This window comes from Montipora foliosa, chromosome 8 (assembly GCF_036669935.1).
Source record: "Montipora foliosa isolate CH-2021 chromosome 8, ASM3666993v2, whole genome shotgun sequence".
Classification (NCBI taxonomy): domain Eukaryota; kingdom Metazoa; phylum Cnidaria; class Anthozoa; order Scleractinia; family Acroporidae; genus Montipora; species Montipora foliosa.
In genome coordinates, this window is record NC_090876.1 from 43638091 (window position 1) to 43665034 (window position 26944).

At 40.6% G+C, this 26944-nt stretch overlaps 3 protein-coding genes and 1 long non-coding RNA gene across 8 annotated transcripts in view; 3 read left to right on the top strand and 1 right to left on the bottom strand.

Annotated features, from left to right (window-relative positions):
* The window catches only part of LOC137968980 (nuclear envelope integral membrane protein 1-like), a 24674-nt gene extending 12864 nt beyond the window's left edge, over positions 1-11810 (top strand). For 4 of the 5 annotated variants that reach the window (XM_068815489.1, XM_068815490.1, XM_068815491.1 and 1 more), the window contains exons 4-8: positions 336-429; positions 2169-2301; positions 7781-7976; positions 10311-10490; positions 11077-11810. In XM_068815489.1, coding sequence (XP_068671590.1) covers positions 382-429; positions 2169-2301; positions 7781-7976; positions 10311-10490; positions 11077-11200 — 681 coding nt within the window. In that variant the 5' untranslated portion in view covers positions 336-381 and the 3' untranslated portion in view covers positions 11201-11810. Of the gene's footprint in view, positions 1-335; positions 430-2168; positions 2302-7780; positions 7977-10310; positions 10491-11076 lie in introns of those variants that run through there. The other variant, XR_011116641.1, reaches the window with a different exon arrangement.
* Positions 3435-7732, top strand: LOC137968978 (uncharacterized). Its single transcript, XM_068815488.1, has 2 exons — positions 3435-5672; positions 6038-7732. The coding sequence occupies exons 1-2, from the start codon at positions 5534-5536 to the stop codon at positions 6649-6651; spliced, it is 753 nt and encodes a 250-aa protein (XP_068671589.1). The 5' UTR covers positions 3435-5533; the 3' UTR covers positions 6652-7732.
* LOC137968987 (uncharacterized) lies at positions 7960-26301 on the bottom strand. Its single transcript, XR_011116643.1, has 3 exons — positions 26167-26301; positions 8456-8586; positions 7960-8097 (listed from the first exon to the last, which is right to left on the bottom strand). It is a non-coding gene; the product is annotated as an uncharacterized lncRNA (long non-coding RNA).
* LOC137968982 (cuticle collagen 2C-like) lies at positions 17492-20892 on the top strand. The gene is made up of 4 exons (XM_068815494.1): positions 17492-17527; positions 17634-17717; positions 19706-20037; positions 20328-20892. The coding sequence occupies exons 2-4, from the start codon at positions 17642-17644 to the stop codon at positions 20502-20504; spliced, it is 585 nt and encodes a 194-aa protein (XP_068671595.1). The 5' UTR covers positions 17492-17527; positions 17634-17641; the 3' UTR covers positions 20505-20892.
* Positions 26302-26944: the final 643 nt, after the last annotated feature.

Sequence of the window (26944 nt, forward strand, 5' to 3'; positions counted from 1 at the left end):
TTTATTCAGATTTACAGCTGCAATAGGTGTTTCAGGTCTACACACTTGTCTGACATTTTCCCAGAGGTACAGCCGTTGCAATTATGCTTACTCGTTAATCGAATTTGCACACGGTGATTAGCTAACTTTAAAATTTGAAGGGAAATAAAAAGCTCTGTTGTGCTGCCATGTTAACGTGCGTCACACTTTAAGCCAAAGTTTGTTAATTCCTCAAATTTATCATAAATAATACCCACAATATTCAGTATATTGTAACTTGTCTTTTGTACATAACACCTTGTATCAGGCAATAAAGGTCGAGGATAATTATTGTCTCGTGCTTGTTCTCTTTGTAGGAATAGGTTATTCTTTTATTCGTCTGGTGTGTTACTCGGTCTCATTATGTCACCTCTGGTTGTGGTCTACATTCTTCATAGGCTAGATCCTTGGGTAAGATAGTGTTTTGTTTACTCAAGACATAGCGTTTATTTGATAACGCCAAGCCTCACCATGATCGTGACGTTTAACAGATACGCAAGCAGTGACGTCAATAAACAATTATTGGATGAGGTTGAGCATGATATCATGAATTATCAAAACCGAGGTCTGTGTTCACGGCAAACGGCATAAGTCGGTCTGAAATTTACGTTTAGAACTGAAAGAAACTCCTTTGAAATTAGGCAGCTGAAGCACATGACATTTTAGAGTGATGGGCGGCAACCGAAAGTGAGCTGTTTTCCTTTTTAACTAGTGTTGTTACTATCACATTTATACTTCTAAGAATCTTTTCACTATTAGCTTTAGCTCAAAATTTTGGGAGAGGCAACTGTCCAGGCGTGCGAAATGTTCACTTCCGGTATCCGACGGTGGCTCAAAAACGCCGCGTGTTTAGGCTCCCCATAATGTTTCTTGTATGTAGGCTCCAGAGATCGAGCAACGTTCTGATAGGAGGAAGCCAAGTTAGAAGAAGAGAATTTTCACGCTTGGGCGGGAATTTACAGTACAGACCATTGGCATGGACACGGTCCGATTCCGTATTTTTTCCCTCTCCCGGGAAATTCAAGTTGAGCGAATCACCAAAAGTTTTTCAAAAGGGGAATCCGAACTCGCTGCGCCGGTTCGTACCGCCGCGACCTCCGGTAGGCCTAGCCACAAGTTTCCGATAAAAGTGTCTAAAAGTTGCTAAAAAGTTTCTATTTTATTTCCAAATGTTGCTGAATTTCGTAAAAGTTGCCGAAAAGTTGCTTTCTTTTTACTTGTTTGCACTTTAAGCTGGCGTAGAACGCGTTTTACCGGCCGGATTCGTCTGAATTTTTCTTTCTCTTGCTATATTAGCTTTTGCGGGGGTAGCGAGATTTGATTCTAGCCTTTTAGCTTCCGCAATAGGATTAATCGGGCCTTCATCTGCATATTCATCCCAACTGGAATCTGAATCACTGAAAGTGTTGTCCGCCATCTTGAAAAAACGTGCCATGTAATACCGTTAATCTCATGGACAGGCATGCAACACCAAGTTGGCCACTATTGGTCAGTCCTGGGGTCCACACACTCGGTTGAATTAAACGGACGTTTCCTTTGAAAGCTGGTAAATATCGTGAAAAAAGGAAAAAATAATTTTAAAAATGCTAAAAAAAACCAAAAGCCTAACCTCGGGCCAATATTCCCTAGTACGGCCCTCGCGCTCAGTTAGTAAGAGGTTAGTAGTATCGTACTTGTAGACCTTTTTTTTTATGCAAGGGCCAGCTGAACAAAGTACAAGTGCCGTATCCTGGAAGATCTTTCCAGGAAGTAATTTGTAGACTAAAAACAAAATAATAATGCAAGGCTGGTCGTACGGCTGAGACGGCATATATTTCTTTGTTTAACCAATGTTTCGTCAGGCACGGCCTGACTTCTTCAGGAAGAAATTTCTGTATTGATTTGTTGAAATGGGCGTGAAATATTCGCGCCAAAAATTGCTCTTACTTTGAAGGTAGTGAGATAGTCATAACACTGCCTATTTAGTTTTACCTGTGTCGTCATGATTTAGTTTTAACACGCTTACTACAGAAAAAGCACGTGGCGCAAACACTTGGTGACTTTCGTCGGGCGCCGGCTAATTTTAAAAACCCTGGTTGACACGATGCAAAATCTCTTTATTATTAAGATTATATCGGCAAACTTTGACCTCTCGACTTTTGTTTTCACAGAGAGTAGATGCCTATGCAGTTTTGACCGGAGGCTGGATTGCTGGAGCTTACTTGATGTACCGGAGTCTGCCAAATTTAAATCACCTCTCTTTAAAACATTATGGGTGGATTATTGGATATTTTGTTATCGTAGGTGAGTTCAATTGGAACCAAATACACCTTTCATTTAGTTGAGAAACTTAGGTAGTTGCAAAGGAAGCCTAAAAAAAACCAACCTTTTTTATAGCAACTTTATTCACTTAATTTAATGAAAGGATACCAGAGGTTATCCATATCGAGGGTATCCGCCCGCAGCCGAATATAATTGACTGAGAGCCGGGTTTGTTGAGGGAGGAAAACCGGTCTGGGAGTACCCGGAGAAAAACCGACCAGATTCGAGATCGACTGAAATTCAATCTACATACGACCCGAAGCCAGGGCTGAACCTGGGTCAGAGGTGGGGGGCGCAGTCGATTAGCACAAAACCTTGCTGACTCCCTAGAAGATTGAAGGGGGATTCGCACCCCGTCTGCAGTTGCTCCGAGCTATGAAGCCTGTTGGGAGCTGGCCAATCTAAAGAAAAGGCAATTGACCTCTGTAGCTTGTACGTTTTGTTTTCCCATCTCAGACCACGTGATGCTACTCTAGAGAACAGTTTCTTTCAAATGTCGTCTTATGCACGTGCATATGTACGCATAACTTCCAAAAAACAAAAGGAAATTTCCCTTGAGAATATCTCGTGGTCTAAATGGGAAAACAAAATGTACAAGCTAAAGAGATCTATTCGCTCACCTCGCACGGGATCAACTTCAAGCAATGGACTTGATTTCGAAACCCCGTCCGAATCGTCTTCCGCGCGGGTTTTCCTGTATTATCGCGGGTGTAATATATCATGCTCCAAAGGTTGACGGGTGGTTAATTCGGGATCATTTATTCCAGTCTCTCGCCTTAACAGAAGCACGTTATCCTAACGGTGGCCTATTGGTCACCGGGGATTTCAACCGTCTAAACATCGATGGTTTGCTAAACCACTTCCGACTGAAGCAAATAGTCAAAGTGCCGACGAGAAAGAAAGCTACGCTGGATCTAATACTCACTAACATGCACGAGTACTATAGCACCCCAAAAGAATACCAGCCGTTCTTGCTGTCCGATCACAACGCTGTTGTGGCAACTCCTAAGGAGTAAAATGCAACATTAACAGCAAAAAGGTTACCAGGAGGCGTGACTTGCGAACAAGCAACAAGGCGGCGTTGGGTAGAAGTCTAACGCAGATAAACTGGCCGCTGTTGTTCACTTCTCTAGTGAGCTGTGAGAAGTGGCAAATCTTCTAGGACGTCATACATTTAGGCCTCGATACCATCGCGCCTGCCAAGCCAGTCAAGATCTGCACGGCCGACGTCACTTGTATGAACAAAAGTTTGAGAACTCTTATTATGAAGAGGCAAAAGGCGTTCAGCGCATATGGCCCTGACTCAGCTCAGTTTAGATTACTTCGTAACATTGTCAACCGAGAGAGGAAAAGGTGGAGAGGGAATACAACCAGCCAAAGATCCAGCACGTAAAAGGAGAAAACCCGAAAAGGTAGTGGGATGAAATAAAACGCATGAGCGGCCGAAAGACTTCCCACAGTGATTTGGCTAGCCAGATCAACATTGAAGGACTATCAGAATTGCCTTTCAAATTGAGCAAACCAATGCCATCAATTCCGCTCTTCTCGGACCGCTCGGGGAGTATAAACTACCTGCTCCTCTTGAGTGGGTTTCTCTCGAGTCTGACTCGCCCGAGATCGGGTAATCGAGCAGCGCGTGCAGAGAGCACTGGAAGTCCTCAATCCATGGGAGGCCTGCGGATCGGACGGAAAACCCAACTGGCTGCTGAAAGAATACTGTGATTTGGTGGTCAATCCCATCATGGAAATCCTGAACGCCTCCTACGCCAAACAGCGTCTTCCTACCATCTGGAAAATGGATTACGTGACCCCCCTTCCCAAAAAGAAACCAGTGGTCGACCTCAAAATGGAATTGAGACCGATATCCCTGACGGCCTGTGTTTTTTAAGTGGCGGAGGAGTTCGTCGTGGATTGTTTCGTGAAACCCGCCGTCATTAACGTCATTAGAGAGCTTTAGATTCTAGGACGAGAAAGACTACGAGTACGAGATTTTCTCAATGAACAACAGTGAGCGCGCGCTAACCAGCGTAATTTTGGCGGGAAAAACGTGATACCGTCGTCATTTTAGTGCGAGGTTTTGCAAGAATGTCGTCGTATCAAAACAAGTCAACAACACGGTAGAAGTTTTGGCATTTTTCGATCAACAAAAAAGGTTAAGTTACCAGCAATAAAAATAACTGAGGAACCTACACTGCTAACAAAGAGTAAGATTAATCGTCCGGGTTATGAATGTTCTCAGAATTTTCGCTAAAACCGGGCAGTCAAATCTCGTACTCGTTCTCGTCCTCGTCCTAGAATCTAAAGGTCCCTATTGATTACAACCAGTACGGAGCCATTCCATATTCGTCAACTACAATGGCGCGTGAATCAGCATGCTGCACAGCTGGTCCCCAGTTACGGACGGAAACGGAGCCACCGTAAGAACATTATTGTTGGACGACTGTAAAGCGTTTGACTTAATAGCGGAGCTCCGCGCGCGCCGCCTTGGGCCATGATTAAGAAAATGTGGTGACCCATCGATGCGAGAAATCAGTTTGGTTTTTAGCTATGACTTCATTAGCGACCGCCCGTACGTACGTCCACTCCTGTATGGCAATGTATGGCAATGTTACCAGTATCACGTAAAAATGGCCGCCTCAGTAAAGGGCTTTATGTGGTTCGTATGTGCAAACATAATTGCTTTTTTATGGACTATTCGAAATGACTTTTCACTGAATAACCTCTGCTAAAGGATGGGAAAAATATCGGGGAAACAATTTCAAGCAATTTTAGAACGACAGCTGGAAAATGATATTGAGGAATTGAGGTTAGTGATGAATATAAACATTTGCGTTGGAGCCATGGTTTTTAAATGCCACGAACTACCTCGTGATCGTCTTTTTCGCGTTAATAAAATGAGATATTCTAAGCCACATTGCTATAAATACTTAAATCCAGAAAAGTTAATTAGTTTCATAGGTCTTTGGGGACCCATGTTTTCAACTGGACGCAAATGAAATAAATAACCCTGGAGCTTCGCTTTCAGGCTTGGATAAATCTATATATCAGACCATAGTATACTCGTTAGAAAGTTGCGTAACCAGTGTAAATTACCAGCTAGCACCATCAACTGGATTGTACATTTTTTATCGGGCAAATCCCAGCGGATTAAATTTGCCCAGTCCCCGCTGGTGTACCACAGGGTACCAAACTAGGCCCATGGTTGTTTGTCCTAATGATTAACGACCTCAATACGAACGCACAGCTATGGAAATATGTGGACGACACCACGGTGTCAGAGGTAGTAGCAAAGGGCGGGGTAAGTCACGCGCATGCAATAGCTGACAGAGTAATAGAGCGGTCTCGCGAGACACCTGGGAGAACAGATTGCTGTAGGTGCTCCCTGGTTACAGTGAGGACACTTGAACCATGAACACTTGACATTTTTGTATACATTTTTTTTCGACGACTAAGAAATAAAGCCTCTTCTTATGATGTATAGTGTTACATGTTTAGTATTTTGTAAGTGTAAAAGCATTAAATACTCTTGTCAAAAGGACGAGCCCACATTCTATAGTCACTAAAAAAATGTACAAACAAATATCAAGTGTTCATGGTTCGAGTGTCCTCACTGTAAATAAAGCTTCTTCTTATTATTATTATTATTATTATTATTATTATTATTATTATTATTATTATTATTATTATTATTATTATTATTATTATTATTATAATAACGGGGCTCTACTAAACGCTGTTAAGTGCAAAGAACTCAGGATCTCCTTTGCCAAAGAGCAAAGAGTCCTTTATCCTGTCATCATTGAAGGGAAGGAGATAGAGCTTACTAGTACAAAGCTCCTAGGCCTTACAATAGCGAACGATCTAACATGGAATGACCATGAAACTGAAATAACCAAAAAGGCCCGTAAGAGACTCTATTTCTTAACTCAGTTAAAAAGAGCGGGAGTTCCAAAACAAGACCTCGCACTGTTTAATGCATCGTGCTTGAGGTCTGTTATATACTACGCAGCACCTGTCTCTTTCAACGGTCTCCCCCAGTACTTAAAAAACGAGCTGGCACAGCTCGAGAGAAGAGCAATGTCAAAAATAACCTCAGGAAAGTGCAACTTTACCATGGAGATGGGGATAACACCCATTTTAGAGCATTATTATGTACTATGTAGCAAGCTTTTTGATAACATTGTCCGTGATCCAAATCATAACCTGAAAGCCCTTCTTTCACCAGTCTATGACAACTCGCGCTATAATCTAAGACGACAGCGCCATTTTAATATGCCAAAGCTTTGCACGAAGAGAAAGAGGAATACTTTTGTATATGCGATGTCGAAATAGTCCGGGCTGTAGTTTTATCCATATTTCGTATTTTACGCAAATACGAAATATAGAATTATTAATATCGTTCTAATAATTAGTTTTTACTTATTATTTAGGATTTATTAGTAATTATATTTTTGACTATTTGTAAATTATAGCGTAATTCAGCCTTTGGCTGTGATGCAGTTTTTAATAAACTATCTATCTCATCTATCAGGGTCTTTAAAAAGCCGCGAAAAAAAAAGCTACCTTTTCGTAACACGTACTAAAGATGGTTACTAGTTCTCAGAAAAGGAAGATAAATCGTACTACGCAGTGAAATTCTTTTCTTCTTAAGAGAGCGAGACGAAGATAAGCTCCGAGTGGAAGGCCCATCTGACCACACTTCTTTGTGGCGTTAAAGAAGCCATTCTCTTTTCAGAAAGAGCGGTAAACGGAGGTGGAGGTTTAGAGCTATCAAGCAATCTATTTTAGTAAAACCAGTGGATCTAAAAATAGTCTATATAATGTAACTAAAATGATGTAGAATGCGCGCCCTGTGATTGGTCAAATTAACTGATGAGCTGTAGTCATCGGCATGCTCGACTTAAAAGGCGTGCTTTTCCACTCGAATTAGTCACCAAAAGATTCAAATTTTATGGAGCCCTCCTTTATTTTTCCAGTTTCCTATGTATGGCACTTGCGCTTCGTTCTCGGGCCATAAACTGGAGCGGGAAAAGCGTGGGCAGTAACCCGGCTATCGAACACGGTTAGTTAGAGGCTTTATGGCCATCGAATGTATTCAAATTTTCAACACGGCTCTCCTTTTCCGTGAGTGCGCCTTAAATCAGTTTGACAAGTCCCTAACAAAGAATTGGGTATTGTCGGTATTAAATGGGCAGCATTACGGTTGGTTTTCGTCATGTGCCTGTACACTGTACCTCCTCTGCTTGGAAAAAGGAGTTGAGGTCATCTGGTTATTAAGTTCTCCACTTTCGAGAATCACGAGGAAGGAAGCACGAACGACACGCAGGATTTCTCGTGATACCCAAGAATCGCGAGAAGTCACGCGCGAGCGACACGAAGGACACCTTGCTATCCCTGATCCCTCCCGATCTTCAAAACGAAAACCTTCCTCGAGTGCAAAATTTCTGTCTTGTATTTTCAGGTGTCATTAGCTTCTGCGTCTGTTATTGCTATGGCCCAGTCACAAGTGATCGTGGTCTGGACCTCATGAGATGCATATTACAGTCTATTGGACTGTTTCTGCTCTACAAAATATCTCGTTCCCCCGCTTTTCTCTTGTATACAATTTGCAGCAGCAGGATTGTACTGTACTTTGTGAGACTGATTCTTCGTGGGTGGTAAGTCATAAATTAAAATCGCAAAACAACGCGGATATCTTTCACATTGAAGTCTTCTCCTATCGTAATTTAAAGCTTCGCTCAGCAAGAAGGACAACGACGACGGCTATAGAATAGCCACCTGAAAGAGTAATGAAAGAAAATGTATATTTAAAGCGCTGTTTGTTTACGAAAGATGGATTAAGTGACCTTCGCATTTGACTGGGAAATTTAAGCAATAGACTACTTCGGCGATACGACGGCCATCTTGATTTCTATTGTTTAAAAGGATATCATGGGATGCTCAGGGGGCAAAATTAATTTGTGTTTGCCCCCTGGGTATCGAGTAACAGCTATAGGCTTTTTCAATATATTAAAATTCAGCTTGAAAGAGAGGTTTAGAGGACAAAGACAAAGGAAAGTGGATACAACAAATATAACTGGAGGAATTTGCTTAAATTGTACAGCTTGTGTTCGTTTTTGAAAGAGGAATGCTGTACCTATTCCAGACTGCTACAGTTTCATTGGTCCCTATGGCCAGTGGCTTCTTTTGTTGTTAAGGCTTGGTGCATTGTTTCTGTTGTACAGTATCACTACGTGACCGCCTCTGGAAAGCTACAGTGTGTCTCACCTGAAAGAAAGAAATGAAGCGAAACTTATTCTCTCTAAGGAAATGAAAGGGAGAAATATCAGAGGTTATCTCTCCCGGATGAGGGAGAGGGAGGAAACCGGAGTACCCGGAGAAAAACCCTCGGAGTCAGATTGAGATCGACTGAAACTCAACCCACATTCGACCTCGAGGCCAGGGTTGAACCCTTGTCACAGATGTGAGAGGGACGGTTGATAACCGTTAAGCCACCCTGACTCCTGATAGTACAAGCCTAGTTTTTAATCATTTCGCGGTTGTTCTGCGTCGTTCGGCGTGGAAAGGGTGTTGTAGCTTTTTGGGAACAAAGTTGATATAAAGGGCGTGGTTCTTTGTAAAGAAAATTGATTCTTTTTTCGTAGTGTTCTCTTCCTCCATGTAACCTTAAATTTGGTCACTTTGGATCGTTGTCAAGACGAAAATGGCAAAGAATTGTGTCAAAATGAAAAACGCGTGATTAGTGGGTGTCCCCCCAGCCGTCGTCGTAATGTCCTTGCTAAAGCTCTCTATAAATTTGATACTGCAGAACCTCATCACTCTATGATTGAGTGCGGAAAAAAAAGGGCTCTGCTCTTTTGTTTTCTTCTTTTGACCCATTTATTTAACAAAAAATGATGTCTGTGAACAGACAGCTTTCGTATTAGGGCCTTTCGCTGATAGAGACCACACTGCCCACACTCGACCCAGTTTCCATAGCACTGAATATAAATGTTAATATTGGTCTGGGAAATTCGGCGGGCTTGTACGGGATTTGAAACTATGACCTGTGAAATATCGGCGCAGTACTGTACCAGCGTAGTTATCAAGCCAACCGGTAGAAGTGAGAGACTATATTGCTCTTAAATATTTCATAATGACAATTTTCTTAAGAGGTTTTTAATTGAAACTTCTTGTTCGCAATTAAAAGAAATTTTTGATTCTTGCCCCTACCTCAATTTTAGGGGTTCTGTCTGCCGGAATTGTATCTTTCCACTGATATTATCTTCCGTCAACGTTTCTACCATAGCGAGAGTTTTTGCCATCTTAGCTAAACAAGTGCTAAAAGAGCTCGTAAGGTGCATGCAGTTAGATACGTTTTAACATGTTTGCTGGCCTGTTTAGAGGGTTGAGAGCGCGGTGTAAGTGCAACAGCTCTATATTCTGTTTAATTGAACCACTCTGAAATGTGAACCGGGTATTTTTTCCACTCACTTGAGTGATAACTGAGACTAACTCTCCCATCTACTGTGAACGAAGGGATTTTTTTTCTTAAACCCAAACCACCGGTTAGGTCAGTTTATTGAGCATCGGACTTCGGACCAACACTTTATAGGGTCTTAAAATAACTGAGGAAAAAGTACTGCCTTCGTAAAGACATATGCAAATGGTTATACTTTCAAGTCTCCTATAATAAGGATTATAAACCGTAGGCCCCGGCGTCTCACAACTCTTGCACGTTAACTCAGGCTATGGCACCATAAAGATCCACACACTATTCGAAAAGAGTAGATCACGGAGTTCCGGGTGTTGTAGTCAGGCCTGAATTTTGTCCAGCAAAATGAGGTAGGCATGGCAGTGATGTTTCAAAAAGGCCTATGGTGCATGCGGCCACGTAAGAAAAAACAGCCAGAAGTCAAAGGGTAATTTGCAGGGTGCTGGAGTATGTAGATGTAGATGCAGATGAATGACAATTTCAAACTCACATTGATGTCATTTATTCCATACCACAGGTTTCGCTATCGAGTGTATTACTTTCTCTTTCCTCCAAAACACATGATGCTATCTGAAGAGGAATATGTGGTGCAGGGATCCGAAGAAACAAAATTGGCTTTGCAGCGTCTTAGAGAATATTGTCTCAGTCCTGAATGTAATGCTTGGCGCACCATTGGGCGACTAAAAAATCCTACCAGGCAAGATACTGCAACACTGTTACTTTTTTTTTTCCGAAGTAAATAGGTTCATTGGAATCCTTAGCCCTGGCCACACGGACTCGCAATTACTGCAAGTTTGAAAACTACATATAGTGGTATTTCACGACGCCGTTTTGCCACGAGTCAAATGCACTTGGTCATCGCAGAAATCGTCGCCATAGTATTTTATAATCCAATGAAACTTTGTGGCAGATTGCTAGAGGTCCCTTCTCTGTCATTAGACCCGTGCGCTTCTTGGGTCATGTAATCGGGAGAAACGGCCGAGGGAGGCTTGGGGAATCGTTTCTCTCGCTTGCGTGACAAAACAAGCTTCAACGTAGACTGACAGAGAAGCGTACTGGGCAGTCTTAACATAATCCGGCGTTACGAGCTGCAATTTGGCTTTCTTGTCTACGGTGTGAAGAATTTTAACACTATTAATTTTTAAAAAAGCGTTATTTATTTATTTATTTATTTATTTAACTATTTATTTTGTGTGTTTGTATGTGTGAGTGAGGTTATCGAAAAGGCTGTTTCTGACCGAATAAGTAACCTGTTGACATGACACCATTCCTGATTTTTTTAGATTTGCAGAGTTTGTATCCACTGGTCAGGACCTTTTAGAAGAAGAAGTGGAGTCATACGAAGATGACCCCTCCCCTTTACTCACGTCGGATGAAGATGAGGAGAATCATTCGATTGACGGCTGATTATTATACCTTTATCATTTCTTATTATGAAATGACGCCTCATTTGTATGGGACAGGGAACGCTGTCGGAATTATCGTCTAAGCCGTCAGTCTGCATACACAAGTCATCGAAAAGGGACCCTTCAGTCGTTTGTTGCCATACAATTATCGGTAAGCTCTTAAGCTTGTGTGATCCGAAGAGTGTCTTCAACAAAGACCCTTCGAATGTATCCAAGTACCAATCCAAACAGGACCATAGTACGGGAAAAGACAAAAGACAAAAGAGAGACTCGTCAAAACGATCACCGTGGTTTGCCCAATAATCCAAATCTTGGTTCTACACAAGCCGACGAGGGTTTATCCGCGTCTTAGCCGAACGCGCAGATCACTCAATCTCTCGATACCCAATCCCTCTCAATGTACATATAGTTATCTGTCCACCCCTTCCGGAGTGAGGAAATCAAAGATTGTAGGAACTGGTTTCCAGGGTGACCGAAGGGCGGAGTCAATTTGAGAACGGCTTTGGAAGAATTTGAAATTATTTTTAGAAAGTTTAGTGCGATACAAAATTAATAGTAATTTATAACATTGTTAGTGGTGGTTTATTATTCGAGTTTAATAAAAGTATTTGTAATTTCACTTCAAAATATTGTTTTTGGAACAGTTTAGTTACCGTCTTTTTTGATACCACGCTTTGACCATAACCTTCTTTGATGCTCTAATTTAACAGTAATTAGGTCCTTTTTTTGTTTGTTTGTTTATCTCCCGAATCTTTTGAAAAAAATCCGGGAACCGTTGCTATTGGCAAAGCAAATGCGCAGAAATGTGTACGGACTTATGTACATACAACTGGAAGAGAATTTGCACCGGCTCCGTGTTCCAGACCCATGTGAACGGGGTTTCGGTATTATTGCTCAGACTTTGCCCTCTGATTTGTTTAGGATGGCCTAATGTTTTTCTATACTCACATTACGCGAGGTGACTAATACAATTCTTAAGTACGAATATTAATATTCCTTAGTTAGCGATTCTTAGTTAAATGGTATAACTACCACGAGTCTCCTAAATGTCGACATCCGCGACATCTGAACTAGTAATCGGGAAATCATGGGTTCGATTCCTGCTAGGAGCACTGGTGTATTAATTTCCGAGTATCTCTGAGACCTCCGTGACTCTAATCAACACCTGATCAATTTTACCGAAGCGATTCACTGTTATCCTTTGCCGAAGTAAATGTTGTCGAAAAAGCTTCCCCACTTCGTCTCGTGGACATCAGCCTACGACACTGACTTCCTCTTCGGCTAATGATTTGTAAGGATGATTTGGTTTCGTCATGATTTAAAATCGACGATATATTTTGCCAAAACATTCTTAAAGAATCAATATGGGGGCTCTATCACTTCAGTGGAGAATTTCTTGTAATTAGATGAAGTCGCTGGAAGGAAATGAGAACCTAGTCTTCTTCGAGGGCAACCTCCGTGTTTTTGAAAAAGACCCATCCGTATTCTATACTTCCGTCAAGTTCAAAAGAGGCCGTAAAAAGGTCACTAACCATGACGCAACTCCCTCTCACTATGCTAGACTTATTAGAGAATGTTAGCATCGCCAACGAGTGTGAATACGAGAACAAGTATACCTTGTACTCGTATTGTACGAGTTCCAGTCTATCCTATGGACACTATTAATTTCTCAGGCACAATATCGGCATTTTCAGCTGGTTTTTTTTTTTTCAATTTGAAAACCCCCAAGTTAGTTACCGGCATACATATACATTTATACTTAGTTCTTATTAACCGAGCGGGAGGTCTCTATGGGAGAATCTTGACCGAGGTCGCCAGTACAGACCGAACGCAGTGAGGTCTGTACCAGCGACCTAGGTCAAGATTCTCCCATACAGACCGACCTAGCTCGGTTAATAAGATGTTTATTATATGGCCAAACAAGAACAATTTAATTCGTTTAATGTAACTGGTTTGTACTAACTGACATTCTGCCTGCGAACGGCGATGAGTGGCGATGAGCTGAACTTAATTCTGTCAAAGTTTGATCGTCATCCTCTCTTTTGTCATCATGCTGTTTGGCACTGCCATAAATAAATATTGGTAGAAGAAAATACTCAATATTTTTGCATTTCAGTTTGCATCTTTTCACCGCAAAACATTACCAGTGTAGATGCCGGTCTAGATGGGAAAATCTAGACCACGGTCAATATCGATTTTATCCAATCAAATTCGTGAATTTTGTAGTTCCCAGTCCTCGTGAGACGGAGCCATATAATAAATACATATACTAATTCTATTTCACCTCGAAAATTCAGAGTAGCTAATATAAGCTAATGAGACCACAATGCAACAAAATACAATACTCGTACAATAAAATGCTTAAAATAAAGATATGCTTAACTATATACGTTATGGGGAGACACGCTCGACTCCGGATCGAATAGTCCGGGTTCGGGCCCTGGCCGGGGACACAGTTGTGTTGTGTTTCTTAAGAATGCACATCTGATCATAGTCATGTTAAAGATGCGCACTAGAAATAAATATTGTCATTGTCATTGTCATTGTCATTGTTATTGTTATTGTTATTGTTATTGTTATTGTTATTGTTATTGTTATTGTTATTGTTATTGTTATTATTATTATTATTATTATTATTATTATTATTATTATTATTATTATTATTATTATTATGACACTTTACTCTCACGGTACCTCTCTCCACCAAGGTGAATAAATGGGTATGCTACAGAAACCGGGATAAGCTTCGGCCTAATGGGCCACTTGGCTCGTAAGCAGACTTTACCTAAATGCAATGCTACTTAGATGAGTCATGGTTTAGTATTCAACGCTTAAAATGAAATGCTTGTTTTTGGATTAGGAAGAGACAATATAATTGCCACGTAAATTATAGCTTTTAGAGCGCAGAGTACTTAAATATCCAGGATAGTTACTAAATAACAGACTCATATATAGTATAAGTAAGAAATTCTGCAGGCGTCTAATATATATATATAGAGGCTTAGATTTGATTTTATCCAATAAAGTGCCGTAAGGTGAGTTATAGTCCTTTAGTATGAATCTAAGAATACGCTTGTTAAGACAGTCCTTTTTTTCAGTTTGACGCGCACCACAAAAATGCCAAACAGACAAGCAAGATTTGAAGTGTCGCAAGATAAAAGCCTTATATCTAAGGAGGGTGTACCTCGAAATTAGCTTACGAAATGTTAGGATACATTTATTTGGTCGTTTATCTTCTTGCAATGTATAAATAAATATGAATATGCATGATATGATATGAATGTGGATATATAATTATCAAAAGAAAGCTTATCATCCATATTTATTCCGAAAATATCTATCGAATTTTTTTAATTGAAACGAAACTTGTGTTCAGTTTTTCCCAACATCATAGCTTGATATTTAGTCTCACTTACGGTCATACCATTTTTGCCATACCACTGATTTGCAAAATACTTCTTACTAACCGAGCGCGAGGGCCGTACTGGGGAATATTGGCCAGAGGTCGTGGCAGTACGAACCAAGGGCCAATATTCCCCAGTACGGCTCGAGCTAGCTCGGTTAGTAAGTAGTTTATTATATGGCTTTTTAATTTCCTTTTGCTTTGTTTTTGCAAGCCCGTAATCGGCCCGCGGGCATTACGGGAGAATAATGCCCTAAAATTCAGTCACAATTAGCCAATCAGAGCAAGCGTTATATCGGCTACAAACATAAGCCATATAATAAAGTCCTCTAATGCCATCGGGTCAACGTTAGAAACGTATATCTGATGATCATCCGCGTGCACATTCAGTTTCACATGATAGAACAAGTCATAAATGAATAAAATGAAAATCATAGGTCCCATCACTCTCCCCTGAGGAACTCCTCGTTTAACGCACTTTCAGGCGGAAAAAAAGTATCTCCAATCTTAACTCGTTGTTGTTTTCCCTGACAAGTAATCCTTAAGTAGCGTACAACTTCCCTCTCCAACACCATACGCTTTGAGTTTTGCTAGCAGTAAATCATGTTTGAACAACATCGATTGCTTTAGATGGATTCATGGACACTGGACACTACGGCAACCAGTTCCCCTCTATTGCGCATGCTCCTCCAATCCTCAGTCAACCTCAACAGTGCCGTCTCACAACTATAGAACTTTCTATAAAAGCTGACGAAATTCGACAGAATCGCACGGTAAAAATCACCAATCTGCGTAGCTAACAGCCTCTCATATATATTGTTAAGTACAGAGACTGTGACAGGCCTATAGTTTAATTTATGAAATTCATCGCCTTTTTTAAACAAAGGCGTTACCTGACCCATTTTCCAAGTCTTAGGGTAGCAGCCTTGTTCGATAGAGGCGTTAAAAATGTTTAGTAATAAGTTTAGATATCACAGTTGCCGATTCCTTGACAAGCCTTGGCGGCATCATATCCTGACCTCACGATTTGCGAGTGTTAATCTCCAACAACAGTCTTTTAATCTGCGCTTCATATGTATTCTGAAAATCAAAACAAACTGGCGTGTTTGTGTCCCTGCCGTGTTCACAAATGGCGGTGATGCTTGGGTAGTTCTCAAAGTCTGCGCCAAAATCGTTTTCATGTATCAGCACAGCACTATCAGCAATTTGAATAAAGTAGTTATTGAAAAGCTCTGCGATTTCTTTCTTTTCAGTTCTGACAATGTCTTTTCCACAAGAATTATGCTTCGTTTTGCCGTGAAGGAAAGGGCAGTATGCGTTCCAAAACTCAACAACAACACTTGAGGATTGTTAGTATAAGATTATTACAGCTTTAAACTAAAAGAAGAAGTTCTAAATCAAATGAAATTTCCTTTTGACAAACTCGTACTTACCGCCACGACTTTTCGATTCAAAGTCGTCGCAGACCACCTGGCCGGGACGAGTTGAGCACGCCGGGCTGCGCAGTACGGATGCGCAGTAATCAAAATTCCAGAACTCGTACTGGAAGTCGCATTCGTTGTCGATGCTAACATTCTCTATATGTCTCCTAGAAACTTAATCATTCAAAATACCTTGTTGGTTCGGCCACCGTGACTACTTCATTGCTTTGGATTTCCAACGCTTCACTAGGAACAGTTGAACTGAAACACGGTGCGGTGCAACCGGGATTGTTTTGTAATTCCTTCCGGTCACTAAATATGACTTGCAGTTTGTTTGTTTTTTTGTTTTTTTCACAGACCAACTTTCTCCCACATTCCAACGCTTAATGCAATTTTGACTGATAATCGTCGATGCACGATTCATCTTCACATAATGTGCGTGACTATCTCAGACTGTACTTCCGTTTTAAAAGTCAAAGATAAACAAAGCCTCAAGTCGCATATGAGTGGTTTGCTGTGGCCACCTGGTTTTATTTCTTGGGAGTGGGCTAGCCGTTAAGTGAGATTTTCTAGAGACCTTAATTCCCGAGAACCAAACCGGAAAGAGTCAGTCCAGTCACTCGTAAATTTTACTTGTTTTCATTTTCTCCACACTTAATTCGAATTTTGTTTGCTGCTTTAAATCCATCGTTTAGTTTTACTTTTCTCCAAAATTGCAGCAATTTGAGGCGTGTTGTGTACTCCCGCAAGAAAATTGGATTTGCGGTTACACAATACTACCTTCGAGTCGGATAATAAGATCTTGTAAGAAGAGAATTACTTATTAAACTATGAGTAAATATGATCGCCGTAGATGATTTGTATAGTTTTTTTTCGGATTATTTACGTTTATTTCGTTGGTCAAACTGATTTCAAAGCAATAAACCGAGAACCAATTGAATCCAGCACCACGGTCCACTTAACACTGAAATACCCGCGGTGTTTATCATCTTTCGTGGATTTCGTCATTTTAAAACAAGTTCCCGCGTACCTCCCAACAGCACCAGCAAGTTTGAAACAAAATAAAATTCGTGCAAGATATAATCGAAATGTACCGACCTACGGCCCCGTAAAAAGGTCAATAATTCACTTGTCACACTGTTGTGTTCAGTGGTTATTTTAAAACCCATGAAGGAGGAGTGTACTTGAATCTTAACAGCAGCATTCAAAGCTCACACAAGTAAGTTGAGATAAGTGTCCTTTCTTCTAACAATTTGTCACCAGCCATATATTTGTTTGAAAGTTTACATAACATTGATTTTGACATTGGTTAATAACGCTGTTATTCACCGGTGGGATCTTCGTAGTCAACAATTCCTATGAACCCAAGCGTGAACACAATGAGTGCCACGATCCCCGCAAGTGAACAAAGGAGATATCGTGAATTATTTACCTGCAAGCTCTCATAAAACTTCTGGGTGGACAATAGAGGCCGCATATAGTGGAACATCTCGGTACTAGTAAGGTGAGAGAGAACTTCAATTTTATTGACGCGTCTACAACCTTCTTGGCTTTCTGACTCGAACGTCGGGTCAAACCTCGAAACTCATTTACTTCGTAATTTCTTTCAGGCTTAGCCATGGATTATAGGCTGGTCTTCTGTTCCCTGTTATTCGTGGTCGTCTCAGTGACTGCCAAATCGACACAACGAGGAAGTAAGTTGATAATTTTCCTATAGCTTAGGGTAAATAAATGCGATATCAGACTACGCCTCAGTTTCCTAATGTGGGTTTTATTACCTTCATGGAAAGTAAAAAATGTGGGCTGTCGAGTGGCCAGTTTGTTAGCCACAAATAATTTTAATACCCTGAAACTACTGTAACAGAGCTATGGGAAAAAGCTCTAGGGTGGGTGAGGACATTTAAGGTTTTTATCATAAATCACGAGAGAAAAAATGAAGTGGTCGTTTCGCAGTTTTTATCCTGTGAAAAGAAGCATATACAGTATTGGCCAAATTTCTTGAGATACTATTATCCTATTTAAATTGAGATAGTATTTAAAGTAAAACTTTTACTAGCATTTTAATATCACCCTGCACTCCAAAGCTGTTGTGAAATTCAAATCAAGAAATTCCGGCCAAGGGAAAAAAGAAATTCCGCTCGACATTCAAGTTAGGAAGAACTTATGTCGGGGACAATTTTTTACCGGGATAAAAATCTCAAGTCACATTAATATTGCGTTAGAAGTGTTAAGGAAAATTTTATTTCTAACGGTCTTCTAGATATGTTTTGTTGGCAAGGAAATCCGATCATTTTCCTCTGCTTTTTCAAGAACTACACGCATTACACAAGAGCTTTAGCTTTAGAGTTCAGCCTAGGAAACGCGATTTTACGACTTGAGAGTTTTTCTCTCTCGAGACTGATCTTTGTTACCGAATTGACAAGTTTATTTAAGATCAAGTTTCCTGGCTGTTTTGAAACAGACCTGTTTCATGTTATTAACTATTCATACCATCGTAAGAAACCGTTTCCTATCATTTATACTGGTGGCGTTTCATTTCCTCTTTTTCTGGAGGCTAAACTTTGCTTCGAATAATCAACACCCAAATGTCTAACAAGGATTCGAAAATTTTGAACACTTCTTAACTAATTCACATTTTTTCATACCTGTACTTTATTCAATAAGAAAATCAGCACGGTTCATTTAAGAGCGAGTGACTGAATTAACGAAAAGTAGTCGCACATTTGGGATGTTTGCTGCAACATTCTGCCGTTTGTCTAGTCAAACAAGACTTAACGGTTTCCATTTTAATAAGCGTGTTGTTCCCTTTTATGTTTGTAAGCAAGATCGTTGGTTAAAAACCCAAAAGACTGAAACCTGAAAGGTAACAGCGAGATTCGACGGTATATCTTAAGATCGAATACTTCCTCGCTGGTGACTTTGGATATTTTCTTTCTGGCTGAGATCAGTTCCCTACGGAGGAACCTTTTTCTTAGCATTTTCATCCTGTGATCTGCATTAACAAATCTGGCTGACTTTTTAAGCTCGAATGAAAATGTTGTAGTGTAATATTCACTCAATCCGTTCACAGGAATCCTGAAGGAAGCTGTAAAAGTCAGTTTGAAAAAAAAAAAGTCTTTTGTTTTTTTTTTTTGACAGTTTTGACATTAATTTAAAGAAGGGAAATGATGTCTCTGTCGGCAGTCATCATACGTTGATCACTGTTTAAGACCGGCTCGGGAGATTTAAGAGCTTATAAACGCTGACCAAGACAACAGAGGTGCAGAAGAAGAGTTGATAGGGAATCGGAATTTGTCAATTTCGCAGAAGGTATTTGCGGTTGTCCCAAGAAAGGAAAGACTGTATCGTATCCCTGTTATAACGTCAGCAACATAAATCAAAAGCTCGATATTTTGTCAAGGTGCTTCACGCATAATAAGGACGTTTTCGCGTCCTGCTCTCTGCGCTTTTTTTCCTTGGTAAAAATCGAAGGCAGAACTTCAGTGTCCATGGCAAACATCTTTGATGGTTAAAGATCTTTTTGAGGAGTTACTGTTATGTTATCTCCTGTATTTGGATTTTCGTAAAATGGATTACTTTCTTGAACTCGCTTGAATCGCTTACTGGGGTTTTCCCTGTGATTCTTGTTTATCATGTCATTTGAGGAGTTATGCTTTTTTTTTTCCCTTTTTTTCGTTCATAGGTATATTCAAAAGAAGCCCGAACCCATGTCCGCCTGGATGTCCTGGATCTTGTGCCCCGGCATGTACAGCGGTTTGTTGTGCACCTCCTCCTCCACCTCCACTTCCACCACTCCCACCACCACCACCCCCACCACCACCTCCCCCACCCGGTCCCCCTGGCCCCGATGGTCCAATGGGTATGGCAGGCCCATCTGGTCCCGACGGTCCTAAAGGGCCCCCAGGACCTCCCGGACTTCCTGGCCCACCCGGTCTTCCTGGACTTCCTGGGGCTCCTGCTGGACCCTCAGGACGTGACGGCCCAATGGGACCACCAGGCCCCTCTGGACACCAAGTAAGTCTTTCAGTTATTTCATTAGTGGTCTTGTAGCTGTTTTGGCACGGATTAAGCCTTGACCAGAATGATCTCCTAAATTTCCTGATATTTGGGTTACTGCTCGTCTTTGCACAAAACATATCATAGTTATCCAGCAACATGCACTTTTGTTCTCTTTTGTATCCTTTCTTTTTCTCTGTTTTTGCTGCTTTTATTTGCGTTTCGGAGTTCGCCATTTTCCTTCCGTGCGCTACCGTGATTTAAGATTTCCTTTCATTTCCTGACGACATTTCTTACTTATTTTCCAGGGACCTCCTGGTGATCTCGGACCCATGGGACCCCCAGGACCGCCTGGACTGCCCGGTCCCCCAGCACCACCCGGTGGATTGCCACCATGCCCACCAGTCTGTGTCCACACTTGCATCAAGGCCTGCGCACCGACATGTTGTCACGGAAGAAAGAAGAGATCCCACCTCTCGCAGTAAAAACGAAAACAACAACAACTACAACAACAGCTTTTTTTATACTTCTTATCCGATGAGTCAGATAAATTTACGTCACACCGCTGAGCGATGGAGTTAGTCCTACCTCTCTTATATTCTCCGTTAGAGTAGCATACTTGCGCAAATCACTTTTGCTTTCAAAGATTATTTTACTGTATATTCACTAGTCAGAATTCTCATCTCGCTTAGTTTTTGTTGTTCTCTTTTGAAATAAAATCGAACAAAGTTGACAGCTTTCAGTGGAGTGTTGCCTCAGATTGTACATCATCGCATCGCAGTTGTCTTTTAAAAGGAGAGTCTCTGTGCTAGATGTGACCTCGTAGGCGTATTGAATGAATGAATTGCTTGAAATATTTAATAAATTTTTCTCTTAGTATACGTGTGTGTACTCTTAGTTTGAGTTTTCTCGTCCGTTCTCAAAAAGTAAATAACATTAACTATATACTTCTTAGTATAACCTCGCTTTCTCTGTCCGTATTGGACGGTTATGGACCTTGTTTTTTGTTGCTGCTTTTTTTCCCGTTGATTTTGGCCAAAGTGCGAAATCAAAGTAAAGAAACGAGGGGCTCGGAAAGAGGCACTAGGGTAAGTCAGCGGAATGTTCTACTGCCACGAATGATTGGCATGCGTCAAAGTACGAAAACGAATAAATCTTCTCTGAAATTTCGAAATTTCCGAGCATAAATCTTACAGTTGGCTTTTTGAAATAGTGGCTTGCAAGATTCGCAGGTTTTTTTCTTTTTTCAAATAAAAAAACATGGAAAAACTTAGGGAAAAACCTTGCATCAAATTTTGGAATTTTTGCAGGCCATACATACTGTCAAGAGAAAATGAGAGGACAGAGAGGGAGGCTCAGGGCGTTGGCCGGGATATGTCTTGTCCATGAAAGTTATTTTTAGACGAGCGGAAGTCTTTGTTCTAGGGGTCTGAAGTCTTGCCTCGCTCTCAGGTTCTTAGTGAAAAGAAAAAATGGAGGCACACGTGGAAGGATGATGAATATTTATATTCATTCAAACATCAGACCGAGGTTGGCCTGCATGAGGACGTCTCGGAAGACAGACCGCTCGTCTAAAAATAACTTTTGTGGACATGACATATCCCAAGGGCTGGACCGGGAGCCTCCCTCTCTTTCCCCTCATTTTCTCTTGATACTATAGAATACGGCCCGCTAAATTAGCCAGTCATAGCGCGCGTACTATATCCAGTTGGCCCTGTATGCATAGAGAATTTAAAAACAATTGCACATAGCATTAAGAGAGCGTGATGGAGTTGAATTTGCGATCAGTGATGGCAAATCCAGTTTGTAGCCGAGTAGGCATGGTTGTATCCGTGAACCAACGTCGCCTGAATTCGCGAATGGATTTTACAACATGTAGCTTATCGCTGTTTTCCACTTTCCTTAATGATATCTTTCAGACTGAAGACCTACAGTTTTATCGAAATCAGCAGTGTGGCCATGGGTAATTTCATCCTCGTGAAAATGTGCCGACAAAGTGCATACAACAGATCGAAGCGCCAGAAATTCGCGTTTTAAAATTGGGTATGAGGTATAAAGCATATCATTGTTTTTCATATGAAGAGGTTATATACGAATTTCATTCAAGTTTTGTAGGGCAAAATGGTCATCTGGAAGCTCGCGAGAGGGCTACAGAACCCAAGGGCCGTTTATACGTAAGCTGTACTTGCACGCACTTTTTTTCTAATGGAGAAAGCACTCTATTTAGAATAATCTGGCTTTTCTCGAGGACAGGATGATAACGCACTTCACAAATAGACCATATATATTCGTATTCTCAGTATTGGACTGGAACTAGCTTGAGATGAAGGCTAATGCGGATAAAATATTTTCAAATGCAAATACTTTTTGATATATTTTTCTGCATTAGCGTCCACTGCAAGCTGTAGTTCTAGTCCAATACAATTTACTGAGAATACAAATATGGTCTATTTTTCGATTGCAAGGGGAGCTATCTTGATGTTACGTCTATTGAATTCATAGTTGAAGGAATAGATTACTGGAATTTGAAGAGATAGCGTCATAAAAGTGGCTTTTTCATCTAGTTTGTCTTGTCTAGCTACTCGCCTCTCTTTGTGTTTCTTAGTCGAAAGTTTCTTATGCCAACTAAGTTTGTAATTAGCAACGAGCCAACCAAACATAGTCGCGAGGCTGGCGCGGCGGCAGAACCTAATTGCGTGCAAGGTTGTTGCAGAGAATTTCACGACCGATCTTTAGTTTGTAATGTAGATTTTATTTGAACCTATAGGAAGGCCAAAATCAGTTTTTTTTTTTTTTTTTGATACAAAAAAAGAGCCAATGAAAATACATTTTATAGATGGCGTTACGGGCGAAACGCGTGGCTACATTTGCAGGCGTAGCCATTTTTAACGTCTCCCGAAAGTGTGTTCTATTCCGCGGCAAGTTCTTCTAGTAGTACTTTGGGCAGATTTTTTCTCTTGTTTGATGCTCAGTTGTAGAGCCATACGGTGGGAGTTTCGATACGAAAATGTGCTTAGCGCCGGAGCGGTTCTGCAGAGCATTCTTGCGAACTTTATTGCAAATATTCAGAGAAGTCAGCGAATCAGGAAGTTCACAATTGTACTCAGAAACATCGAAGATTGTTTTATATTCGTGTGCCCTCCTACAAGTGAATATAGTCCGGATCGCTGGAGCGCGTGCGATTAGCCTATCAGATTCAAGGTTTCTGTGTAACTTGACCTTAGGCGTTTTATAACGAGGGATGCTAAAGACAGCGCGTGTTAAAATTTGGGAAATTCCGTTTTTTTTATCGTAGTCACAAATCGCCGTGGTTTTCTATCGTGCGATTTCATTGGCTCCGGTCCAACTTGGAATCATATGCAAGATTAGGGGTCGATCAAGGTGGATAAACACTACGTGTGATTTTACAAACCAGTCCAACTTGGAATCACGTGTGAGATCATGAGTAGACACTGATGTACTGTACGTGTACGTGTACGTGCACAATCGCCGTGTTTTTCTTTTATGCGATTTCATTGGCTCCAGTCCAACTTGGAATCATATGCATATGCATCTCGCAATGTTCATGAAGTTCTCCAGTCGAACCAGTTTGTTCACTTATCAAATGGTGAACGGAGATTAAATTCTTGGACTTATTAGCCCTGTTTTTTGGTTTTATTGAACCGTGACTACTTGCAGAGGTATGTGCTTTCAACTGGGAACCTTTCCTGCCATCGATCGAGTTCATCAATGGTACCAACGAGTTCAGGAGCTTGCTTAATACAGTTGTAAGTTATCAAATGAAGAGTTCAACTGGTTAGCAAACAGTTTGTCTTAACAAGAAATTTTAAGCAACTTTCACACTGCACGATAAGTCACTCAGATAATTAAAAAAATTAAGCGTGGCACTCTATCGAAGATATTACCGTTCATTACCTAGGATCAATACTTTTTTATCGATCATTGCTTATGTTAGTGTTATGTTTATTGCTTGTAATTATATCCATACTGACACTACATAATCAGGATATAAACTTGCAATAATATAGGATTAGTGAGGTGCGCATGCGTTCGAATCCCGTTTTGTCATCTGCGAAGCATTTGAAAGGAGTTGTACGTCTTGGGGAGAATCCTTTTGTACCGCTTTCTAGTAAAGTGTTCAGTATTAAAAGTATTGTACTATATTTATTTATGCAACATCAGCAGTACGGGATATCAGTGGACGCCGAGCTGCACGATTCTCCCATCCAAATACTAACCCCGTCCAACAGGGCTTAACTTCGGTGGTCCAACGGGAGTTTCCCTTGGGTTCCCATGGTTCAATTTTTGTGACCTCCACATAAGCAATTACAGTAAGTGTTACGAAATATATATTATTCTTCAAAACTGTGCCTGTGAAATAGAACATTTTCATTTTCAGTGACTGGCAATGAATTTTGCGAGATTTCTAAAATGTTCTTAATAGGAGGTTTCTGTTGCTCTCGTGAGACTTGAATGTTATGCATGAGTCAACGAAAAACATCAGTTGCACGTCAGTATTGCTTGAAGATTTGACACCGCGGGTTTGTATTGTGTGAAAAGTGGTAGAACGTTATCGCTGGTGTTAGGTTTTTGTTAATTGTCAACTGTTTTCCAGAAAAAAATGACCGTGTGTAGCATGGCGTTCTCTCGATAGGATGCGTAGGATAGCTGCGCTCTTTAAGGTCGGCTTTGAATCGAGAGAGTGCCCTCCTCAAATGTTGTTTTCGAAGAGTTTGTTCGGAGGAGCTTCATAGCCTCTTCTTTAACAAAACCCTTCTTGGCACTGGGCGGGTGACGAGGTAAAATGCCTGCATTGGAAGGTTTTAGTGGCGATCGGCTTGTGATATGTTATGACATCGAAAAGAGATTCGTTTTCGAATAATTCTCCCTGTAGTACTGTTTTGTCTAGGAAAGTGATTTCCTTCTCTGAAAATTCAGCTTTAAACTTTATAGTTGGGTGGAAGTTGTTACCTTGTGCCTGTGCAATCAACAGATTCTGGAAAAATCCTCACCTAAACCCCACACTATAGAACAGCTAAATTTGCCAAACTCTGTACAATGCCCTACCTTCTCGGGCCTGATTTTGTAAAATACCCAAACTATTCCCTGCTAATCCCTCGGGTTCGTTGACATATGCATTATTCATTGCATTGGCTAAACTAAAATTTACAAAACCAAAGACTAAAAATGGCCCTTTCCTGCAGTGAAGTTACATATTCTCACAGGGACACATCAATTTCTTAATTTACTTCATGTGAGAAATTCCTTCTGTGCGTAGTTGCCACTCCACTGTTCAAATTCTAGGTATCCGTCGTTGTCACTTTAATGCAAGCAGGAGCCTTCCTGACGAAAGATTGTTTGCTTGTGTAAACGGACTGTGATTATTGCTACAAGAAGGTTTTCATCCTTACATCGACCCATCCTGCGTAAACGCCTCCAGGCGTCTTGTTTCAATTAAAACCAGTAACCAATCGTTCACAATCTGCGCGTTACACATATACATGTGACAATTAATTCTAACAGAAGATTTGCAAACGGTATAATTTGCAATAAAAGTTTTTTTTTTAATGATAAAATTCCTTGGCCGGTCTTACTGAGCAATGCCGGTATGGCAGTCAATGACGGTCGCTCGACTAGGTTAACGAAAATGTCTATGATCAATCATGCCACTTCTCATTTTCACTGGTACTTTAGCGTGGAAAAACTAAATCAACCCCATACCATGCGTCCATAACGCCCATCGTGAACATACTGACTAACTATTTGGTCACAAGGTTAATAAACCATAGAATAACAAACCATAAAATCGATAAACATGTAATTGCTTTGTTAAGGTTTGACCTTACCGTTTTTTTTTTTGCCACATTTGCTTGAAAGCTGCTCGTCAAGGGCTTTGTGATAAAGAAATTCACTTGGCAGAAATCTGCTTCATTAAATCACTGACCAAAGGTGTAACGCGCGGTCGTTTCTGATTCTGATTTGTAATTTGCTTTCAACTTATAGGAATATTACCCACTCGTTAAAACAGTTTGTCGTCCATCTCTTATTCTTTTGAAGCCATTGAAAGTGGGGGTCTAATATTTTATTTTTACTAATGAACCGGCAAAACAAACAAAAAAATACACAAATATTACTGATAACTCTCACCTTTTTTGAAAGATTACTGTCATTTCTTTGAACAAAGCTCAATCATTGATTTCCAAGAACTGAAGCTTCATGATCAAGAACGAGAACCAACATGCTTTCCGTTATTGCGTTCGGTCAGCTTGTATCCAACAAGGCGTTGAGGGCTTTTTAAAATTAACTAGCTTGATTCTAATGAATTGAAGCGATAAGCTCTTTTAACCAACCAAATCCCATGAATGAAGACACAATCTGAAACGTAATTGTCGTCTTCCGGGTGGCACTTTTTTTCCAGCTGGTTTTATTATTCTTTTTATTGCTGGTTCTTTAACCTTCGGATAATAAATCCAACTGATTAACTTATTGCCAAGAAATGGTTACATATCGAATAAACTTGGCAAAGGTCAAAAACCTCAGAGATATTCCAAATTGCTGCCGTGCAAAAAGAATTGATATAGAAATCTTTATTCACATGCACTTATTCTTTTCCGACTTATTATCAGAGCTAAACAGTTTCCTTTTATTAGAGGTACTCGATCGCGACACCCGCAATGAGCTGTTCATGATCAAAGAAAGTAACTTCAATAAAATGAATTGAAACAAGTATAAGTTTCTTCTTGTAAAAAACCAGATAGGACTGAGCTTTAGGCCGTGAACAGGTACCGGTTCACCTTCTACAGAAAGAGCTCAAGGTTGGTTTGAGGCTCGTTCGATAGGTTAGATTTTGCGTTTAATGATTTTTTGTAATTCATAGATTTTCTCTAGTGTTTTTAATGGTTCCAGCAATTGTTCGACTCAGTTG

Excerpts from the sequence above, each read along its gene's own strand:
- LOC137968978 (XM_068815488.1), top strand. The coding sequence starts at position 5,534 with ATGATTAACGACCTCAATACGAACGCACAGCTATGGAAATATGTGGAC. Across the intron at positions 5,673-6,037 it reads AGAGCGGTCTCGCGAGACAC|GGGCTCTACTAAACGCTGTT; the intron begins CTGGGAGAACAG and ends ATTATAATAACG.
- LOC137968982 (XM_068815494.1), top strand. The coding sequence starts at position 17,642 with ATGGATTATAGGCTGGTCTTCTGTTCCCTGTTATTCGTGGTCGTCTCA. Across the intron at positions 17,718-19,705 it reads CAAATCGACACAACGAGGAA|GTATATTCAAAAGAAGCCCG; the intron begins GTAAGTTGATAA and ends TTTCGTTCATAG. Across the intron at positions 20,038-20,327 it reads CAGGCCCCTCTGGACACCAA|GGACCTCCTGGTGATCTCGG; the intron begins GTAAGTCTTTCA and ends CTTATTTTCCAG.